The sequence below is a fragment of the Clarias gariepinus genome, chromosome 19 (assembly GCF_024256425.1).
Source record: "Clarias gariepinus isolate MV-2021 ecotype Netherlands chromosome 19, CGAR_prim_01v2, whole genome shotgun sequence".
Classification (NCBI taxonomy): Eukaryota; Metazoa; Chordata; class Actinopteri; order Siluriformes; family Clariidae; genus Clarias; species Clarias gariepinus.
Window position 1 is genome coordinate 973,224 of NC_071118.1, and position 19,755 is coordinate 992,978.

Below are 19,755 nucleotides of genomic sequence, written 5' to 3' on the forward strand. Positions count from 1 at the left end.
GTTAAACATTTGATTGCAGTTGATGCTGCTAAGGGTGGACTTCTTGTTTTTTCTTGTTTTGACGCCGAGCATCACGTGATCACAACTAAGCCAACGGTTTTTCTTTTTTTTTTGCGCTGCGGAATTGTGGGTAATCGTCTCCCCTGCTGGCTCTTAGTGCGCGTCTCTCACTGGTAAAATCAACATCCATGCACACGTGTACTGTTTATAACGCTGTGACCACATGTGTGTGTGTAAAACATTTTATTTTGTGTCTGTATGCTTGTGTGTACAGCGCACATGTACTGTTTCTTATAACACACGTGTGTGCGCATGTATAAAGCAAAAGAAAGTCTCATTAGAGAGGTTAAAGATCCATTTTCTTTCTCTGCTCAAGGCTTAGCCTGCTATTTGTGTGCACAATGATCTCTGTGTGCGTCGCGTCATTGGACACCGTGCCACACACACAGAGACCCCTCCTACTTTCGCCTTCACACACACACACACACACACACACACACACACACACACACACACTCTTTCTCTCTGCTCTACACAGAAACACTGCTCTGTCGCGATTCTTTTTAAAGGTAAAGTGCAGGTTAATTTGTTTTATTTTTACTTTACAGCAGTGATTCCGTTAGTGTGTCGCTCAATCGAGTGTCATTAGAGAGATTTCTTGTTTTTTTTGCAGATTAAAAAAAGTTTCCATTATTTCTCATGGGAAAATTCGATTTGGTTTACGAGTGTTTTGGAATACAAGCCCGCTTCCGGAAAATCCTCTTTACCCTTTATACATGTACATGCTGTATGTTCCTGGGTATTCACTTTGAAAAAAAAAAGAATTTGAATATCACACAGTACAGAGAGCGAACACACCTGCCAGGTACATCTCCTCTCCTTCACTGAAATTCATCTGACAGCGTGCACAGCGCGCACAGGTCGGGTGATAATGCTTTCCACCAGCCTGTGGAAAGAAAGAGAGAAAGAGAGAGAGAGAGAGATTCATATGTTTTCTTGTATTTAGATTATGAGCAACATAAGCTATCGGTCCTCACAGCAATCTCAGTCAGTTTGTTTGGACGAACATTAAACACAGAGAAGATTGTGTGCTCACAAAACCTTAGAAATGTTCTTAAAAACCAGACTGCTTCCTAATTAAACTGCACTTCAACAAACTTTGAGTTATAGACTGCCTGGATAAAAAATATTGAAAGGTTTCAAACAAGCATTAAAATGATGATGATTGGGAGAAGAACCGTCCAACACGTTATTACAACCTGAAAAGACGGTGCTGAACGCTAAGCTTCATGGGGGATTTGTAAACCATGAATGTGATGGGAGATCACCTAAACGCTGGGTGAAGACACACCAAGTAGAACTGTCCAGTAGAAATAAGAGCTATGATTAACAGTGAAAGTATGAGCTTTTCACAGGATGAAAGTATGAGAACTCACAGTATTAGGACTAAACATCTGTGTGTCCATAAGAAAACCAGGCTTCAGTTTGTTAGGGATCATAAAGACTGGACTTTGGAGTGATAGAAAAAGGTCATGTGACCTGATGAGTCCAGACTGACCCTATTCCGGAGTGATGGGCGTGTCAGGGTGAGAAGGGAAGGACATGAAGCGATGCTCCCATCATGCATAGTGTCCACTGTACAAGCCTCTGGAGACAGTGTTATGATCTGGGGTTGATCAGTTACTCAGGTCTAGACTCAGTAACGTTATGGGGCAATAAAATGAAGTCAGCTGACCACCTGAATGTACTGAATCACCAGAGGATCACATCTATGGAGGGTTTCTCCGTAATCCCTGAGAGGTTTGCTTTTTATCTTATATTAGCATTTATCTAAAAAACAAATCTGCATGTTTTATTGCAGGTTATTGTATAAACAAAAGCCCTGAAACTGATCACATCTAACGTTAATGTTGGTTTTCAACTCGGGACAAAGTGTCGGTGATAAAGTTCTAGAGGAAGCACAAAAGAACAAAAACACCAGATGACCAGAAAGACAAAAAGACAAGATGATGTCAGGGGATGAGAAAAGGGCTGTAATTATGAGGCTCTAATTGGCCTCTAAACGTTTTTCAATCCGAGAGCAATTACAGAGGCGACTGTAGAAATGAAAAGTTGTAGTGAGAAGCAGCTGCTTCTTTCAAAAACGGAGGCTTCTGAAATCTTTCAGTCGGGGAAAAAAAAAACGAGAGGAAGAGACGGAGTGACAGAGAGGCAGGTGGTGTCTGGGAAAATGGTGAAAATATGCAAATTGATTTGACATCCTTAAGTCATGAGGAGTTTAAGGAGCGGCTTCGTGACTGATGCAGAGAGTCTGTGGTTTTGGGAACAGTATAGTTCTAGTAGGAGGTTTATTTCGCTTTATAATACACATGCTCTCGCTCTCTTTCGCTCGCACACACACACACACACACACACACACTAGTGTCAGAACTGTCAAAAGCTCCTCACGTTAAACGATCGCGGCACCAGCATTAAGGAGGAACCTCTATTTTTAGACGCCGCCCGTCTGTATGAACTCTATGGTGTAGATTTGCACGCAGGCCGCCTTCGGCTCATCGCTCGCGCTTAATGTGACGCGTGACACATCTGATGCTACACTAATCGCTCATGGACACGTCTGTAATTTAAACCACGAGATCAGGCGTCGAGATGAAACGTTCCGGCGGCGGTACAGGTGATGCGTGCTGTGGCAGGACGTGAAGACGCACCACGATGCACCGCTAACGCTAACGCTCACGAACACGGACCGTCTCGGGGCGGAAAGGCGAAGAAAAAACTCTGAAATGCAGAGTTATGGAATGAGAATAAGAGAATAAACAGCAGGGATCTGGAGTTTAAATCTGACTCTAATCAGCGCTAAAGTTTATCGCTGGCCTTCAGGTTCATTTATTCGTTTTTGTCCAAATGAAAACTAATTATGAAAGAGTTGATATACTGTACATATTATAATCCATAATTCTTAGTGTTATTCTGATTAATTATATTGATAACTGTGAAGCTGAGTAAACACAGGAGTGTGTGATACTGGGATAAAGAAAAGAGACAGTGAGACCACAACACTCAAGAGAAAAAGAAGAAGAGAGAGACCGTGTGTGTGTGTGTGTGTGTGTGAGGAGGTGGTAAGGATGTGTACGGTAGGAGAATGTGCAAAGAAACCCAAATATCTAAAAATACAGAATACAGGAAATTGCATAAGCAGCCCACATGTCAACACACACACACACACACACACACACACACACACACAAATCAGTTGCTACCCAAAGGCAATAAAGTCTATATGTTACAAAGTATACAAAGTATTAATAGTTACTAATGATATGTTTACATCACTACAGAGACCACACCCATACACACACCCATACACACACACACACACACACACACATGCAGCAAACAGTGAGAAATTATTAAACCAAGTTAGAAAATACACACCTCCAGTACTTTCCCGCTGACGTATCTGTTGCACGCCTCGCACCTGATCCCGAACTGCCTGTGATAATCCGACTCGCAGTACGGAATACCGTTTCTAAAAGACACACACACACACACACACGATAAAGAACAACATTTCCTCACAAGCATGGAACAGAGACTTGGATAAGACTGACTTTTTCCTGCTTTCAATATTGCTTGTCTTAAATGATCATAACCACATGACCTTTAACCCTTATGACCTTTTTCCAGCAGGGTTAAGTTACAACCCTTAAAACTCAAAACACAGCAAAGGTCAACAAAGATAAAAAAAAAAAAGAACAACAAAAGTTATCATTACTTTTATGGTGCAAAATCAGCACGATATTATTATTATTATTATTATTATTGTTATTATTATTGTTATTATTATTATTATTGTTATTTGTTTACAGAAACAACCCGAAAACAACCATAAACGCATGTGATCATGTTGCAGATATCTCTGATATTTCTTTGCCTATGTGACAAAATCTATGAAAAAAGAAAAAAATGAGCGTCAGATGAACTGATACGGGTAATTTTCTGTGTTGTTGTTACAGAAGCGCGTACTTGCTGATGTACTCTCCGGTCAGGACCGTGCCACAGGTTTGACACTTAAAGCAGCCGACGTGCCACTGTTTCTCCAGAGCCAAGAGCGACTGACCGTGAGTTATCTCCTCCTTACAGCCGGCGCAGTCTGAGAGAGAGAGAGAGAGAGAGAGAGAGTTATAAAGTATAAGGGAAGGTGGTGGCCTACTGGGGTGTGTCTGCGTGACACCTAGTGATCTGCAGGTTGCCGGCACGGGCTCAGGACATGCACATCTTAACCTCCTTAGAGTCGGACTGTACTCTGGTGTACAAGTATTACCTCATCATTGTGTCTCTGTATTAGGACCTGATAACTATAAACTTATAAGAAAAAATTATAAGGAAGAATTACACATAGCAGTCCTCATTCCATCCATCTAGGAACTGAAGTCCAAATATTGACAGTGGAGGCCAATAGTGGAAACCATTGTATTTATGTTCATAGTTTTTTTTAACAGACACTAAAATGTAAGTGTGTTTTTAAGCTAAATTGGAAAAATGCTTACTTTTAAAAATGCTCCTACACTGGCGAGGACATTATTACATCTGTAGGACACACACACACACACACAGCGCCTTTCCAAACGGAAACACTTATCTGTCGGGATTTATTCTTACTTTTTTGTTAAGGTAAAGTGCAAGTTAATTTGTTTTTTTTTTACTTAATATTTTGTATTAATTATTTATTTTTATGTTTTCTTTTGGGGGGGTGATGGAACGAATAATTGAAGTTTCCATTATTTCTTATGGGAAAATTAAATTTGGTTGTGTGAGTGTTTTGGAATACGAGCCCGCTCCTGGAACGAATTATGCTCATAATCCAAGGTTCCACTGTAGTTGGGAGAAAGGTCACATCCTCCATATAAGGACATTCAGGACTCAAGAGGTCACAATCGTGCGGCGGCAAAAACATATGGCTGTTAGTTTCTGTAAGCCTGTGTGTAGTGATTTATACGGGGCAGTAGTGGTGCTTCATCACATGACCAGGCTGGTATCCCGCAGAGACGCTGCTCATCAACAGGCGAGGCAAGGCAACTGCTCATGGCTCCAGGTCTGTAGGGGGCCCCAGAGGGCTGACAAACGTATTTATTATTTATAAGATGATGGTGATAAATTTTGGTTATACAGACACTGAACCACATCCCCCCTACGCTGTATTTTATGACATCAGCTTCTCTCGACTTGGTGTAAATGTGATCATTTGCTGCTCACACCTGAAACTTAGAGGCAATTATTAAACCATAATCACATCATATATCGTTATATATCACACTCACACCTGCGCCGCTGCCGTCTGTGTGATGAACGACTCACCATATACTCAGATGGGATGTTTATGAACCACAAAGTGATGACTAGAGACCACTTCAAGTGTGTGTGTGTGTGTGTGTGTGTGTGTGTGTGTGCATGCACACGTGCTCAAGAGAATGTGGCCAACAGATGATACTTGGCTGCGTTAGAGACTCTGAAAGGTTTCCTAATCATCTGTTTTCCACTGGAAGGAGTGTGTTCGGCTCCCTGCCTCGCCTCGCCTCGCCTCGTCTTCCCAAACAGTAACCAAAAAACTCTTAAGAATTTCCGTTTAGGAGAGTTTGGGAAGTGTATTGAGAATGTGGCAGAAATAAAGGCCTTTATTAGCTTTATCCTGGTCAGTGTATCGACTGGCATGTGTGGGGACGCGGGAGGGAAAAAGGGAGGAAACCGAATAACAAGAAGGAAACTCAGGTGGACACGAACAAAACTGTATAAACACACACACACACACACACACACACACACACATTCTACTTCACTTGATTAGAGCTACGAGTCCTCACTTTGTGTGACACTGCATCTGCTTTCCATGGAGAAACAATCACAGTGTGTGTGTGTGTGTGTGTGTGTGTAATTAAGTGTATAATTGTGTATTCACACAAATGTAATTTTTTAATCCACGTTTCTTGTTTCAATCCATGTTTTAAAAAAACATTCCACACTTATGAGTTGTGAACAAAAATAATGGCACCCCCTCCATCGTTAGGTTCACTGTGTCACCTCGAGAGTCCTCACCATCAGTGAAGTGTTTATAGAGAGAGAGAGAGAGATCGGACTTACGGCTCGGCCCGTGGATCTTGACGGGCTCGTTGCTGCTGGCGAGTGTGTGTGAGCACTGCTGACACACACACTTCTTTCCGCAGAAGGTCACCCTGTCTCCGATGGGAAACGGCTTCCTGTGACATGAGTGAAATGAGGAATGTTAGGAGGTATACACACACACACACACACACACACACACAAGGCATGAAATGTATGATGACTTCATGACGTAGAGTCATCATACACTTCTTAGATAAGACCTGCTATAGACACACAGATAAACACACACACACACACACACGCTGTTATTTCTCCTGGAAGGTCACTGCAGTGAGTGTGACACTGGAATGGCGTAATCTGATTAATACAACACCATGACGGAGCAAAGCAAGGGCAAAGACATCACTCCGCACAGCCCCGATTTCCTCATATATTTTATTTCACTCTGAACGATTGGTTTCGATTGGTCAGGAGGTCTGGATTCAATTCCATCGTCTCATAGCGTGACCGATTTCCATAAACTGTACGTCCCGTAGGATAACATAACAACTCTGTAGCAGCTCCAGCTTTATTTATTATTTACCAGTTAGTATCCATCATTAACTCAAAGAGTTTGTAGAAACAGTTAAAAGGTTAAAGTTGAAACAAATCTGCTGATCTTTAATGTAATCAGTGATATTATTATTATTATTATTATTATTATTATTATTATTATTTGAGGTTGAAGCCCACGTCCATGTCTGTGTGTCTCTCTGTACAGCAGAACTCTCTGTCTAACTTATTAATACAAAGAAATCCCATTCTGTAAGGTTGAGTATCTTACGCCTTGTTTACACTAAGTTGTCCTTCTTTGGTGCTCAGACAAATACACTCCCTGTTCGGTAATCGGAGAGTGAATCACAGATGAGAAATGGAAAAAGTAGATAAAAGGATAAAGATGAAGTTTTGTCTTAAAACCACTCCAGCGTGTTAAAATTCACTTATACCACTTCAGCGCTGTTATTTCAGCCAAAGTGAAAATATGAACTAATCCCAGTCAAAATATTCACTTTATCTTTTCTAATTAATATCTATTGGTGCAGGTGTTTGTTTACATTGAGACAGTAGCGCATTAGTAGATTATTTTACAGTAGATTATTAAATCCCACACATAACTGTTCATAACATCACTTTTACTCCACATTTAGATTCACTGATGGTGCAGATTAAACCTCAGGCAGAGATCTAAGGACTGCAAAAGCCTTATTAAATTCTGTCCAGCGTTCGATTTAAGACGCGCCCAGTACGCTGTCAAAACTCAACATTTAGATTTCATTCATGATGCAGGTTTAACTTCAGGCAAATATCTAAAGACGGCAAAAGTTTGATTAAATTCTCCCTAACCAGTTTTGTGTAATGCTGTGATAAAATCTGTCTAGACAGACATACAGACAGGCGTCTGGGTTCTGGTCCTCTAAGGTATGAACCATGAAGATATCACTAAAAGAGCGAGTTCTGACTAATGTACTGAGAAAAACCTTATATTTGTTTATATAGATAGCTGGTTATTAACTGTCTCAGCGTTTAGTTTTATTCTAGCTCAAGACAGAAAGTGATTAAAAGATTAAATAGGATTGAATGACCTTTTTCCAGCATTCGCCCACATGTGTAACTAAAGAGGCTTTGGCAGCTGAGCGGATTAGAGCGGGGATAATTACTTTATAGCGATGTTGGGAAGATTGCAGAGATTAATTGTGCCTGAATTTGGATTTGTTCGTTCTTAATTTTAGGCTACTGCTGATCAGAGAGTGTAATTGAGATCCCAATCGACTGTTAAACGTCCATTTCGGAAGCATCTGAAAGTAACGTGGAGCTTCTGTTTTACTGTGTTCACAAGTGAAAAGAACACGAGGGTCATTAATGTTATCCATGTGACTCCATTTAAAAAAAAAAATATATATATATATATATACTGTATACAGGGTTTATTTTGACATGTGTAAAATAGATTCATTAACATTTCCTACAGACTTCAGATTTTTTTGTACTCACTGAACTGAGCAGCTGAACGGTCCAGGAGACATGCATTTATTCTCTAATCTAATGCGCAATAAAACCTTTACAGTCAATTTTTCCTGCTACTGTTGTATATGTACGATTGCTTTAAATGTAGTTGAAAGTTCAATTTCTAGGACATAATCACTTAAAACCAAAGTAAAGCCTCAGCTTGTCTCAACTATGGAAAACTACCGGAATGGTGAAGAACTCTAACAAACTTAAATAGAACAATTAATGACAAGAGCAGTAAAGATTTCCCTCAGGCTCTGCTGTTTTAGAATCTAAGTTTCCTCCCTGCTGGGAGCTCCGGGCTACGACAGCACTGCTCGGTCCTGGTCCAGAAGGAGAAAGAAGGACACACACACACACACACACACCGTATGTAGTTGTAATCTGTCCGCTTGGATTATACGGTATAGTTTTTAGGACACTGAGGTCTCACCGGTCACATTTATTTCATAAACATCTGATTCCTGATTCCCATCCTGATTATAACTTTCAGTATTTTTACTAAACTTACGTCGGAATTAATCCAGGATTGGCTAAATTAATTAAAAAGCAACCCAGCCCTGAAGGTACATCCTCTTTTGCAACCGTGTAAAAACCGAATACAGTGGTACCTCAGCAGGCGTTTCATCAGACCTTCATCAGGAATTTCCAAGAAGATAAGGGAGCCGCTTTCAGCCGGGGCCAAGAGGAATCATAAATTAAGGTTAAGTGAGGTTTAATGTCTTATTTATTTCATATTTTACTTCATTTACATATCTTTTTCATATGTTTTTTGTAAATTGAATTATCCAGCTTAGGTTATGATAGGATTGTTTTCTTTTCAAATTATGTTGTCTATGACTTTACACTTGTAGCTTTTAACGATCTCCTTCCAAGAGCTGGAAATTTCCAGTATTTTCTGTTTCCTAGATATGCTTTAAATAATCTCACAACAGCATGTATATGTATTGCACCCTTTGTGAGGACAAAAAATATAATATAATAGGATTGTTGCAAATATTTTAAATATTTCTTTCTGTTTAGAGAGATTTAAATGACAGTTTGGCTGCAGACATAAATTAATTAACTACGTCATTATTGATAATAATAATAATAATAATAAAAAACAAAAACTAAGTGTTTCATCTCTGTATCTGTGTGAATGAAATATGGCATGCGTCTGTACAGATCAGTGGACCATCAGGTGAAATCTCCTGTTCGTTATAGATCTCTTTTAAACATGTCGCTGTGTGTGGTCTGCTCTAGATGGCATGAAGCTCATCCCCACTCGTGCTGAGATCCGGATCATCGTCAAGCTGCAGTGAACATTCCTGACACTGAGATTCGGCCCTGCAGCTGAGGACTGTCCTAGTTTGTTTAGGAGTTGTGATGAAAAATGTCACACCGTTTTCCTCTCAGTTAGCCTCTTAAAGGTGAAAGCCATGCAAACAGGAGACGTAGGTTTACAGGTTGTTAATGTCGTAAAAGGTTTGAAAATATCTGTTTCTTCTGAATTCTACGGATTGTAGACATGAAGGACTTCACGATTAGTTAGAAGGAAAAGAAAAGGAAAGTTAATAAAGCTGAAAATCTGGAGATTAAAAAGCAAACAGGTTGAAAGAACAAGGCTTGTGTCTTTATGTAGATACACAATATTACAGTATAAATTCTGATATTCAAAACAGAAGCTGCCATTAGTAAACAAAATGTGTTCGATGGACTTTTAGAGAATGTTAATGCTGAGAAAATGGAGGTTTAGACTCTGTTAAGTGGAGTTTCCCCAGCAGTCATGGGCTTCGGGTAGAGAAGGAGGAGGAGGAGGAGGCTGATGATGCTGTAATCTGAACTTTTTTAAATATAGATTTTTAATGCATTTCATGATCTTGTAATTAAAATGTTTTTTGTACTTCTTTTCCTTGAAATATATAGTTAAAACTCAACAAACCAATACCAAGGTGCATATTTACATCAACCCCAAACTCAACTTATCTATTGTAACAAAACTGTGGGAGGTGGATTTGACAAGATCAAAATATTTTGGCATTTGGACTTAACAACTTTTTGACCTAAAATAATTTTCCGTCAGTTTATAAGCAGTAATACTAACAAAATAATAAAAAATAATAAAAAATTCTCAAAACTGCCAAAGTCAACTTCTCATTTTGTAGTCAATCACTTTATTCATATACAAACACCTTTCAGCCTTAATGTTATAACCATGAATATTCAAATAAAATGACACCTAGGTTTGGGTTCCCCTTGTGCCACTGGGTTGGCATCCTTGGACTCTTTGCGTACTGGGCCCCATGAGTGGGCGTTTGTGGTGCACTGGGTGTCCTGGTGGCTGCATTGGCTTTTCTGTAGAATCGGACCGGATTGCTGGCCTTGGGTTCCCGTGGGCATGAGCCTTGGGTTCCCCTGATCCTGTCACCAGTTTACTCGTATATAATTGATAATCATTGTTGTTCAATTGACCTGGTGGTGATGTTAATGTTATGGCTGATCAGTATATATATTTAGGTGTGTTTTCTGAAATGTTTAATACATAATGGAGAGATGTGCTGTGAGTACCTGCAGATGGTGCAGACGAAGCACTTCGGGTGGTAAGCCCGGTTCAGAGCCGACACCACCTCCCCGGTAATGAATTCCCCGCAGCTGTCACATTTTGTGCCATAAAGCCGCTGGTAGTCCTGGGTGCAAATGTACTCGCCGGCCTGCTGGAAGAATCCGGAACAGGCCAGGTCACAGCCGCACACTGTGGAAAATACAACCGGCAATTGTTTATTTTAAAATAAATACAATTACCAAAGTGGTTTGTTTGTTTGATACTACATCATTAGGAAATTAAACTGTTTAACAGACACGCTGATTGAGACACGTGAGACTGACAACCGCCTTCTGGCTGCGGAAACATACTGTAGCTGGAGTTTACAGGGGTACTTAAGTCATAATATTTATTTCCTAAAACGTCACGTTATGCCGCTGACTTTCAGTTTTTAAACACTTATGTTTTTAGTGCTCACTATTAAACCAGACACTTTCCAAACCAACATAAGACGGCTCTGTTTACATGCAGTAAGACGGTTAACTGATCCAACCTCTGTCTTGGCAGTGCCAGTTTTTATTTCAGATAAGTTGCTAAACTGGAGACAATCCTGTCTCGGAGGTTTAAAGACAGTTCCTTTGACTTCATGCTTGGTTTTTGCTCTGACATGAACTGTCAACTGTAGGACCTTATATAGACAGGTGTGTGTCTCTCCAAATCATGTCCAATCAACCGAATTACCACAGGTGGACTCCAGTTAAGCTGCAAAAACATCTCAAGGATGATCAGGGGAAACAGGATGATCAGGGGAAACAGGATGCACCTGAGCTCAATTTTGCAAACGCTGTGAATACTTATGTACATGTGCTTTCTCAATTTTTTCTTTTTAATAAATTTGCAAAAATCTCAAGTAAATTTTTTTTATGTTGTTATTATGGGGTGTTGTGTGTAGACCTCTAAAATTTATTTAATAAAAATTTATTTAATCTATTTCAGAATAAGGCTGTTACATAACAAAATGTGGAAAAAGTGATGTGCTGTGAATACTTTCTGGATGCACTGTATATATATATATATATATATATATATATATATATATATAATAGCAAATGGAGTTCATATGATGCCAAAGAAGTTCTTGAATGACTTATGAATATCACAAGCCAGTTGTTTTTATTTTTTACTATATAACAGAAAACACATGAGTCATTGGATGCCTGGGGACGCCTGGATAAACACAACGCCTGATCCACACAAGTCTGAGTAAACGCATTAAATACATGTAAATACACGTTTATGTGAAACGAGACAATGAGGATGTCCTAAAATATTATTTAAAAAGCTTGAATATAAAAATGTCCTCAAAAGAATAAAGAATTCAGCTTTTCGTTTTATATCACACAGCTCTTCATAAACCTTTAACCAGAAATCTTCTTACGTATTGCACTTTAATTTATAAACTGTGAAAATGTCATCAGGCAAAGAATTATTAGCTTAAGTCCAATCATCACACAGTGTCGCTCCTCTGTCCCTCTATTCCCACTCCTCTTTACACTGGCGAGTTGCTGCATGCACGCTCCCTTAAGGCACTGCAGAACACGCCTGTGTGTACAGTATATGTGTGTGTGTGTTTGTGTAAGTGTGTGTTTGTGTGAGTGTGCATGTGTGTGTGATAAAGGATAAAATGTTCTCACAAACTAAATTGTGTTTTTATTATCCGCAGTCATACAGAAATAAATGTCAGTGGAAGGTCCTTTGAAAGTTAATAAAACCAGTGTGTGTGTGTGTGTGTGTGTGTGTGTGTGTGTGTGTGGAGGTCATGTTGCTCCCGTTTCTAGCTTTCCCATAGACCGAGCAAGCGGAACCGTGTAATTGACACCCTGCGTTTACTGTATGGAGACATTTGTACTGTAATGAAATACGGAATATATCTTGGCTATACGTCTAAGTATCGGTAGATAAAAATGACATCATTGTTCCTAATGTGCAGGAAGGTCGTTAGCATTTTAAATCCTGTTGAGAAATTCGTTTCTGATTTTGAGTGAACAGTGTATTTAAAAAATATATATATTTTTAATGATGCTAATTGATAAGCATTAACCCCATTTAGCTGTAGAAAGTTATTAGTGCCCCTAGTGTTCAAAAGGAGGAACTGCAATTGAGATGCACTAATGCACTCACTCACTCACTTATCGTCATTACCGCTTGATCCTGTAGTCAGGGGCGCGGGGACCTGAAGCCTATCACAGGAGACTTAGGGCACGAGGTGGGGTACACCCTGGACAGGGTGCCAATCCATCGCAGGGGACACACACACACACATTCACACACTACAGGCAATTTGGGAACGCCAATGATCCTAACCTGCATGCCGCCAACACTAATACATGGAAGCGGGATTTCGCTGCTCCATGCTTACTTTTACTTTTTAAACATTTGTAGCATAACAGCAAACAGGACTGTTTATGAAAGGGATGCCAGAGCTGTGATTTTTACACCTGCTAAAAAAAATAAATAAATAAATATATATATATATATATATATATATATATATATATATATATATATATATATACAGAAACATCCAGTGTTCATACTTGTTCGCATGCGTGATTTATTTCTACGCGCTCTGGGCCTTGCACTTTTCCATCACAGCGCTTTTTTCTAAAAACATCCTTGTGACACACCCTCACCCTGTGCCAGATTTCAATACAGTACTCACTCCACATACACACGCGCACACACACACACACACACACACTGAAAGACACAAATGGCAGCCTGTGCCAGCCGAGTCACCGCAGAGAAGAGGCTTTCAACTCCCTGCGCAGACATCTGCACGCCCTGCAGTTTAGCCTCGCTTTCCGGTGCCATGCATAATTCAACAGCTCCATAAATAAAGTGTGTGTGTGTGTGTCCATGTTTTTCCATACTGGCCTAATCTGAGCCTGGGATTGCATTGGAAGGTGTGTATAAGCTTGTGAATTTGTGTGTGTGTGTGTGTGTGTAGAGTATAGAGGTCGATTACGTATTTATCAACAGCCAACAGACACAATTAAAATTCAGCACAGTGGGATGGACGGGCCAGCCCTCCTCTCCGCCCCGGCCTTTCTGTCTTGAAATGCAGTACAATTACTTTTATCACTTCTGTGTGTGTGTGTGTGTGTGTGTGTGTGTGTGTGTGTGTGTGTGTCAGCAAGACTGATAGAAACAAGGACAGAAAGCCAGAGAGTCGAAGCAGGTTGTTATCAGAGCCTGTGTTTGTAATTGCCACTGTTGTGGCTTGTATCTGTACACACACACACACACACGCACACACACACACACACACACACACACACACACCATTAAAGGGTACTAGAGTACTCTCTGTTGTAAAGCTGTCAGTGTTTATTACAGATTTCTTAACACTTAACGAATAAGTTCAGTTTTTGAAATCTGATTGGCTGAGCTGCGTTTGTAAGTGTGTGTTACAGTAAAGCCTGTAAACATAAACACAAACAATTCACTGTAACACCTATATGACTTTGGATTTCTGTCTATAAATGTATTTGGATTATATTTTACTTCAAATAATCACAATAAAAGTTTAATCATTTTAATAGCTGAGTGTTGCGATAATGATTTAAATATTATTTATTTATATAACAATTTGTCAATTAAGTCACATGATTAGGGCTCGTAATACCTGAGTCAGAAACACAGCTGTGACACCGAGCCGAAACGAAAGAGACGCAAGCGAACAGTAACAGTAACACCTGTGTCACTTAGTCATTAACCCAGTGTAAGTGTGTATCCAATGATGTAAACATTAAAGCACTTTTTGTAAGTCGCTCTGGATAAGAGCTTCTGCCAAACGCCTACATGTAAATGTAAATGTCACGAATAAAGTGCACATCCAGTGATCCTCTGCAGCGCCCCCTAAAGGTGAGCAAATCTTACTAAATAGGTTTAGTAAGATAAGCGGAATACATCTTATATAAGATCTTTACACTCTAATTTCCTTACTTTTTCTTTTACTTAAAGATGGATAAAAACATAAACGAATAGCTTTTGTTCATCAAATCTTAAATTCTTCAGTGTAAATTAGCTTCAGATAATCACTTATTTTAGCCCTTTGTTTTTTGTCTGGGGAAAAATTTAGTACGGTTTAAAATGTTATCAGTGTGTTTAAAATTTTAAGTTACTAGACATGTATTAACTATTGATATTTGTTTTACATAATATTTCTCTGTATCTCGCATATCTATTAACTTATGCACCACAAGAGGGCGCACTAGGAGTTCAGGCAGTGTGCAATACATTGTGAATTTAGGAATTTTTTTAATTGATGAGAGTTCAGAATTCGCTTGCCCTATTGCTTTTCTTATATGCTGTTTGTTTAAAGTTTTTAAGCTCCATTAATTTATCTAACGTAATTACTGTGGATTGATTGTGCTGCTTTGTGTGTGAATAAAACTTTATTCTTTATATATAAAAAAATTAAGAAATGTAACCATGTGAGTGTCTGGTATTTTATTACATCCTACACCTGTTCACCTAAACATGCCATATTAGCATGACAAAGAAATTCTATTGAATACAATGACTATCTTTGGCACAGTCTGTCACGTAATTAACACAAATATAAGAAAGACGTTCAGGTCAAAACACTACTTTTGATTGTGCAGAATGACAGGACACAATTCTAAGAGTAAAAACTCACTTTATCTTTCTATATAATCGCCTGATACACTAATGCACTCATCCCAGTGTTTCACTAGTGCTTGGACACCATGAAGGTAGAAAGTTCTGGAACTCTGGCCTCCCAGGAATTCCTTTAATGTCCCAAACATGAGAAAATGGCCAACTCCGCCAGGTTCGTCATTCACTGACGTATGGCCTTCTTTAAAACGTTTGCCCCCTTCAAACATTTACTGCGCCTGAAGTCATCACGAGTCCTGGTTTGACTTGAACGTCCCTAATAATAAACTCACTAAATCACCATTTCGACATTATTTTTAAACAAGACATTACATAACCCTTAGTAAATAGAAAAAATAGCAGAAGTTAGGGAGTTTTAAGAATATTGATTAGCGTGACGTCATTTAAATAAATAAACATGTGATTGGAGATTTTGAAACGTTGAAACTGATCGATTTAATTTCGCGACGTTTTCAGGACGTTTTCCCCGTACCATCACAGCGCTGTTACATCACAACGTCTCTGCGCAGACACAAATGCACGCCTGTCTCACTCCGGATTGGGGATGATGGACATTTCCATCTGAATGAACCATCTATCAGGTTTCCAATACTATAAAACTGTGGAAGCCCGAGAGAATTAAGTGGATGAGGGCCGTTTTTCTTTCAGCTGAGCATGCTGAATGCGCTCTGTGGCTTCTCTCACATTTATAACACTTAGCTCATTTCGTTAGCATAGTGGTCTGGGTCAAAGCAGGCTGGTGAAATTCTGAATCACAGACTTTCATCTCCTTAAACCCAGTTTGTGGATGATCATATCACCGTGTGGTTAATGTATTAGAGGAGGAACACGAAACCTCTCTGTATCCGTCTCAGGTTCGAACAGGAAGTCGGTCTCAGGTTTTATTTAAAGATATATCCGTCTTTTCTCATCGCATGTTTTGACTCTTTAAAGATTTTGGTGTGTACATGAACACGAGACGTGAAATACTTGAGTGTGATGCATTTGAGTTACATTTACAAATTTATGCAAAGTGGGTATAAATCCACTGATGTCATGTTTCCTCCTGCTCTCCTGTGTAAACTCTGCTCTCTTTCCTTTAGCTCAGCATACGCTGTGTTTCTGACTCCAATATTATAATGAGCCCTAGTCACGTGACTAATTGTGCCTTTTTTAAAAATTATTTTTTATCTATACATATGTTGCAATCAGTCCACGGGAAGATAATATGCCACTTTGAAAATAAAATGAAAACACTTATATCATAAAAAAAAGCGACCTTGAAAAAAATCATTAGTTCATCTAAAAATCCAACAGATGGCGCTGTACATTTTTAAATATGCGCTTATGATTGTGCAATTAAATTCCACGTGCGCAAATCTGGTTATTTAATAAAATCAAACAAAAAATTGAATAAAATGATCATAACACAAATCGGATCAGCACCAACAGTACTGTGGGTATCGTGATGATATCGTATCGTGTGAGCCCTGGTGATTCCCATCCGTTCAGTGAGCGAGTTAGTGACTAGAGCAATGGCTAATTAAACATTTATAACAGCGTCATTCCGCTCATTCAGACTGATGGTGTGTGGCTTATTCACTACATATTCTCAGTCATGACATGTAAAGTGCTTCAGACGTGTAAAGCGTCTGGCGCTGCGGTGCAAACGGCTGAATCGATATCTGGTTTAAGGAGGCAGTGAGAAGACTCAGGCAGAATGCTGAACACTGCTACTGCTGCGTGTCAGAGTAATGGATGATCTGCTCCAACAGGAAAGAAAGAAAGAAGGAAAGAAAGAAAGAAAGAAGGCTCTCTGAGTGTGAGCGGAAGAGCAACCCTACACTCAGAGAGAGAGCGTTCGCTCAGATCATACAAACCAAAAGCAAATCTTAGTAATAAACTAAGCCAAATCTTCCTCCAAGGTCGAACCTACAGTATATATATTTCTCTCCTCATAGAGACATTTGGTCCAGACATAAAAACACGCTCCGCCCAGTCCTGCAGTCCTGACACACACACACACACACACACACACACACCCCTAATGTGCACATTATTTCGCTTCTGTCAGCAGGAATCAAATACCATGCTGACCTTTTGACAACCGGCCGACGCAAATGCTATTGGGCGCACGAGCCACCAGGCTGATTCCTGCCACAGCCGGACCAGAGCTCACAGGGGAGAAAAGGATTCTCCTGTTGATCTGCTTCAAAGAAACATCAGCGACCAAAAAGTCAGAATCCACTAGAATTCAAATAGACTATTTTTTCCTTATATAAATAACCTTCGGAATTATGAAGCACTTGATTGACAAATAACAATAAAGATGAGTGTAACAGTACACATATTTGGTATTTGTCCCACACTGAAGGACATCGTTGGGTACGAGTTGTGGTCCAAGCAGCACAATGATTATAGCTTGTCAGTGTTGCTAGTTGATGTTTTTTTCTTTGTCAGTTTTATGCTAGGAGTCGCCACATCAGATCATTTAATCTGCAAGATCTGGCACAGGTTTGACACCAGATGCCCTTCCTGTCGCCACCCTTCCATTTCCTAACCAGGCTCGAGACTGGCGCTATGTGCTTTGGCTGGGTTGAATGTGATTTAGGTTTAAGGACCTTGCCCATGGACCCAACTGACCTGGCAGTGTAGAGACTCAAACTCCCTGATGCTCTGATCAGCAAGCCATAGTCGCAACCTCCTGAACCCCCCGCTGCCCCTCTTTGCTAGCTAATAAAAATTAAAAGGCAGCAAAATGTCCTCTTTTTGACAGGTAAAATCTTTTTACGGGAAACAAACGTCTGTGCTGTGCTTTCACGGCCTAGCCTGTTAGCTGAGCATGGAGGTTTTGAATACGTTTTCTTTTTCTCACCACAGGTTACGATAATAGCAGTTCTTAAATCATTGTAGTAGTAACAGATGCCGACCGGATCTTTTCAAACTGCTGCTCGTCCGTCATTACAGCGGCAATAACTCACTGGGACGAAAGCGCTATCCGCCGCTTCCGCTTGCATGAGGTTACAGATGCTCCTGATTGGCTGGTGTCACTATTGAGAGGATCGATATGGAAGTGTGAGTGTGCTGCTCCTCTAGAATCTTCTCTGTGGCATCACCCAGGAATCAAAACCCACGATCAAGGGCACGTGCTCTACGTGCATTTCTTATGTGTTTAGGAAATTATGGCCGGTGTTCAACAAGCTTGCACTGTAAATTGTTGCACTTTAAAAAGTTTGCACTATTTAATAATAAAAGTTTTTTTTTTACCTTATTATATCGAAAATGTACTGAACCATGACCTTAAAACCAGGGTGCATACCAGAACACATTATTCTGCTACTAGTTAATGCATGTGTCTTTTCCGGGGACACGCCCTCAGGATGCCAGAACCAGTTGCTTTTGCTCCGCCCCTTATCAATCAGTTTAAAAAGAAGAAAAACCTGAAACTGATAAGAGCGCTGCGCAGCAGATAACTCTCATGTAAGCAAAAATGCTGATGCTGAGCTACAAAAAAAAACAGAATAAAAGTGGGCGGAGCCCCCCTCCCCCGACAATGAATCAAAGTTAGCAACAGTGCACTTGCACAGGTACATGTAAAGCTAATCCCTTTATTATATAAACAACACATGGCATCACTAATGCTACTTCTGGGCTACCATCATAGGTTCTGGGGGCGGAGCTTTGTGTACAGGGGTGGGAACTGGGGCAGGATCAAAGACCAATTCAGTTACATCTTTAATGGAAATTAATACAATTATCGTATAAGAAATTCAGGTTCTTCTTCAGTGTTCGCTGCCTATAGGAATGTGTCGCTGATGTTGTGCGATTGTGGAACGCTATGCGCGGTATTTAACGTTTTTGTGTTGCGACATCACCGAGTTTGTTTGAGTGAAATAGGAGTTCCCAGATCTTCAAAAATCTGTCAACCTCAACCTCAGTTGTTTTTCATACAAGAATATTTCTTATGTAATTACGCACATCAACACCTTAAAAAAAAAAACAAAGCCGTCAGTGTTAATCCAACATGCTCGAGCAAGTCACAAAGCCTTCGAGACCGTGAAACACACAGATTATTCTGAGGAAAGCAGTGAAAATAAGAAGACTGTCTCACGTGATTATAACAAGTGTTCTGTCATGACTACGGAGATAAACAGCACCAAAGATCCCATTTAAACATGTTTATACCACAGCATGGGGGTGTTCTCAAATCAGTGAATGTGCATTAGTTTTTTTATATTAATAGTAAAATAAATAAATGCTCTAGTTTTAAACCAATATCGTTTCTATAGTAACGGCTCATTCATAGAGACTTACATGATGAAGGCTGTACGAAATTTGCATTTAAGAAAAAAAAAAAGATTGGTAGTGTGAACGTTTCCACT

The 19,755-nt window shown here is 39.8% G+C and overlaps 1 protein-coding gene across 4 annotated transcripts in view; it reads right to left on the bottom strand.

Annotated features, from left to right (window-relative positions):
* LOC128507656 (actin-binding LIM protein 3-like) overlaps positions 1-19,755 on the bottom strand; it is a 74,661-nt gene that overhangs the window by 28,924 nt on the left and 25,982 nt on the right. For all 4 annotated transcript variants that reach the window (XM_053478710.1, XM_053478711.1, XM_053478709.1 and 1 more), the window contains exons 3-7: positions 10,717-10,900; positions 6,139-6,254; positions 4,027-4,153; positions 3,436-3,529; positions 859-946 (exon numbers count right to left, since the gene is read on the bottom strand). In XM_053478710.1, coding sequence (XP_053334685.1) covers positions 859-946; positions 3,436-3,529; positions 4,027-4,153; positions 6,139-6,254; positions 10,717-10,900 — 609 coding nt within the window. The remainder of the gene's footprint in view (positions 1-858; positions 947-3,435; positions 3,530-4,026; positions 4,154-6,138; positions 6,255-10,716; positions 10,901-19,755) is intronic.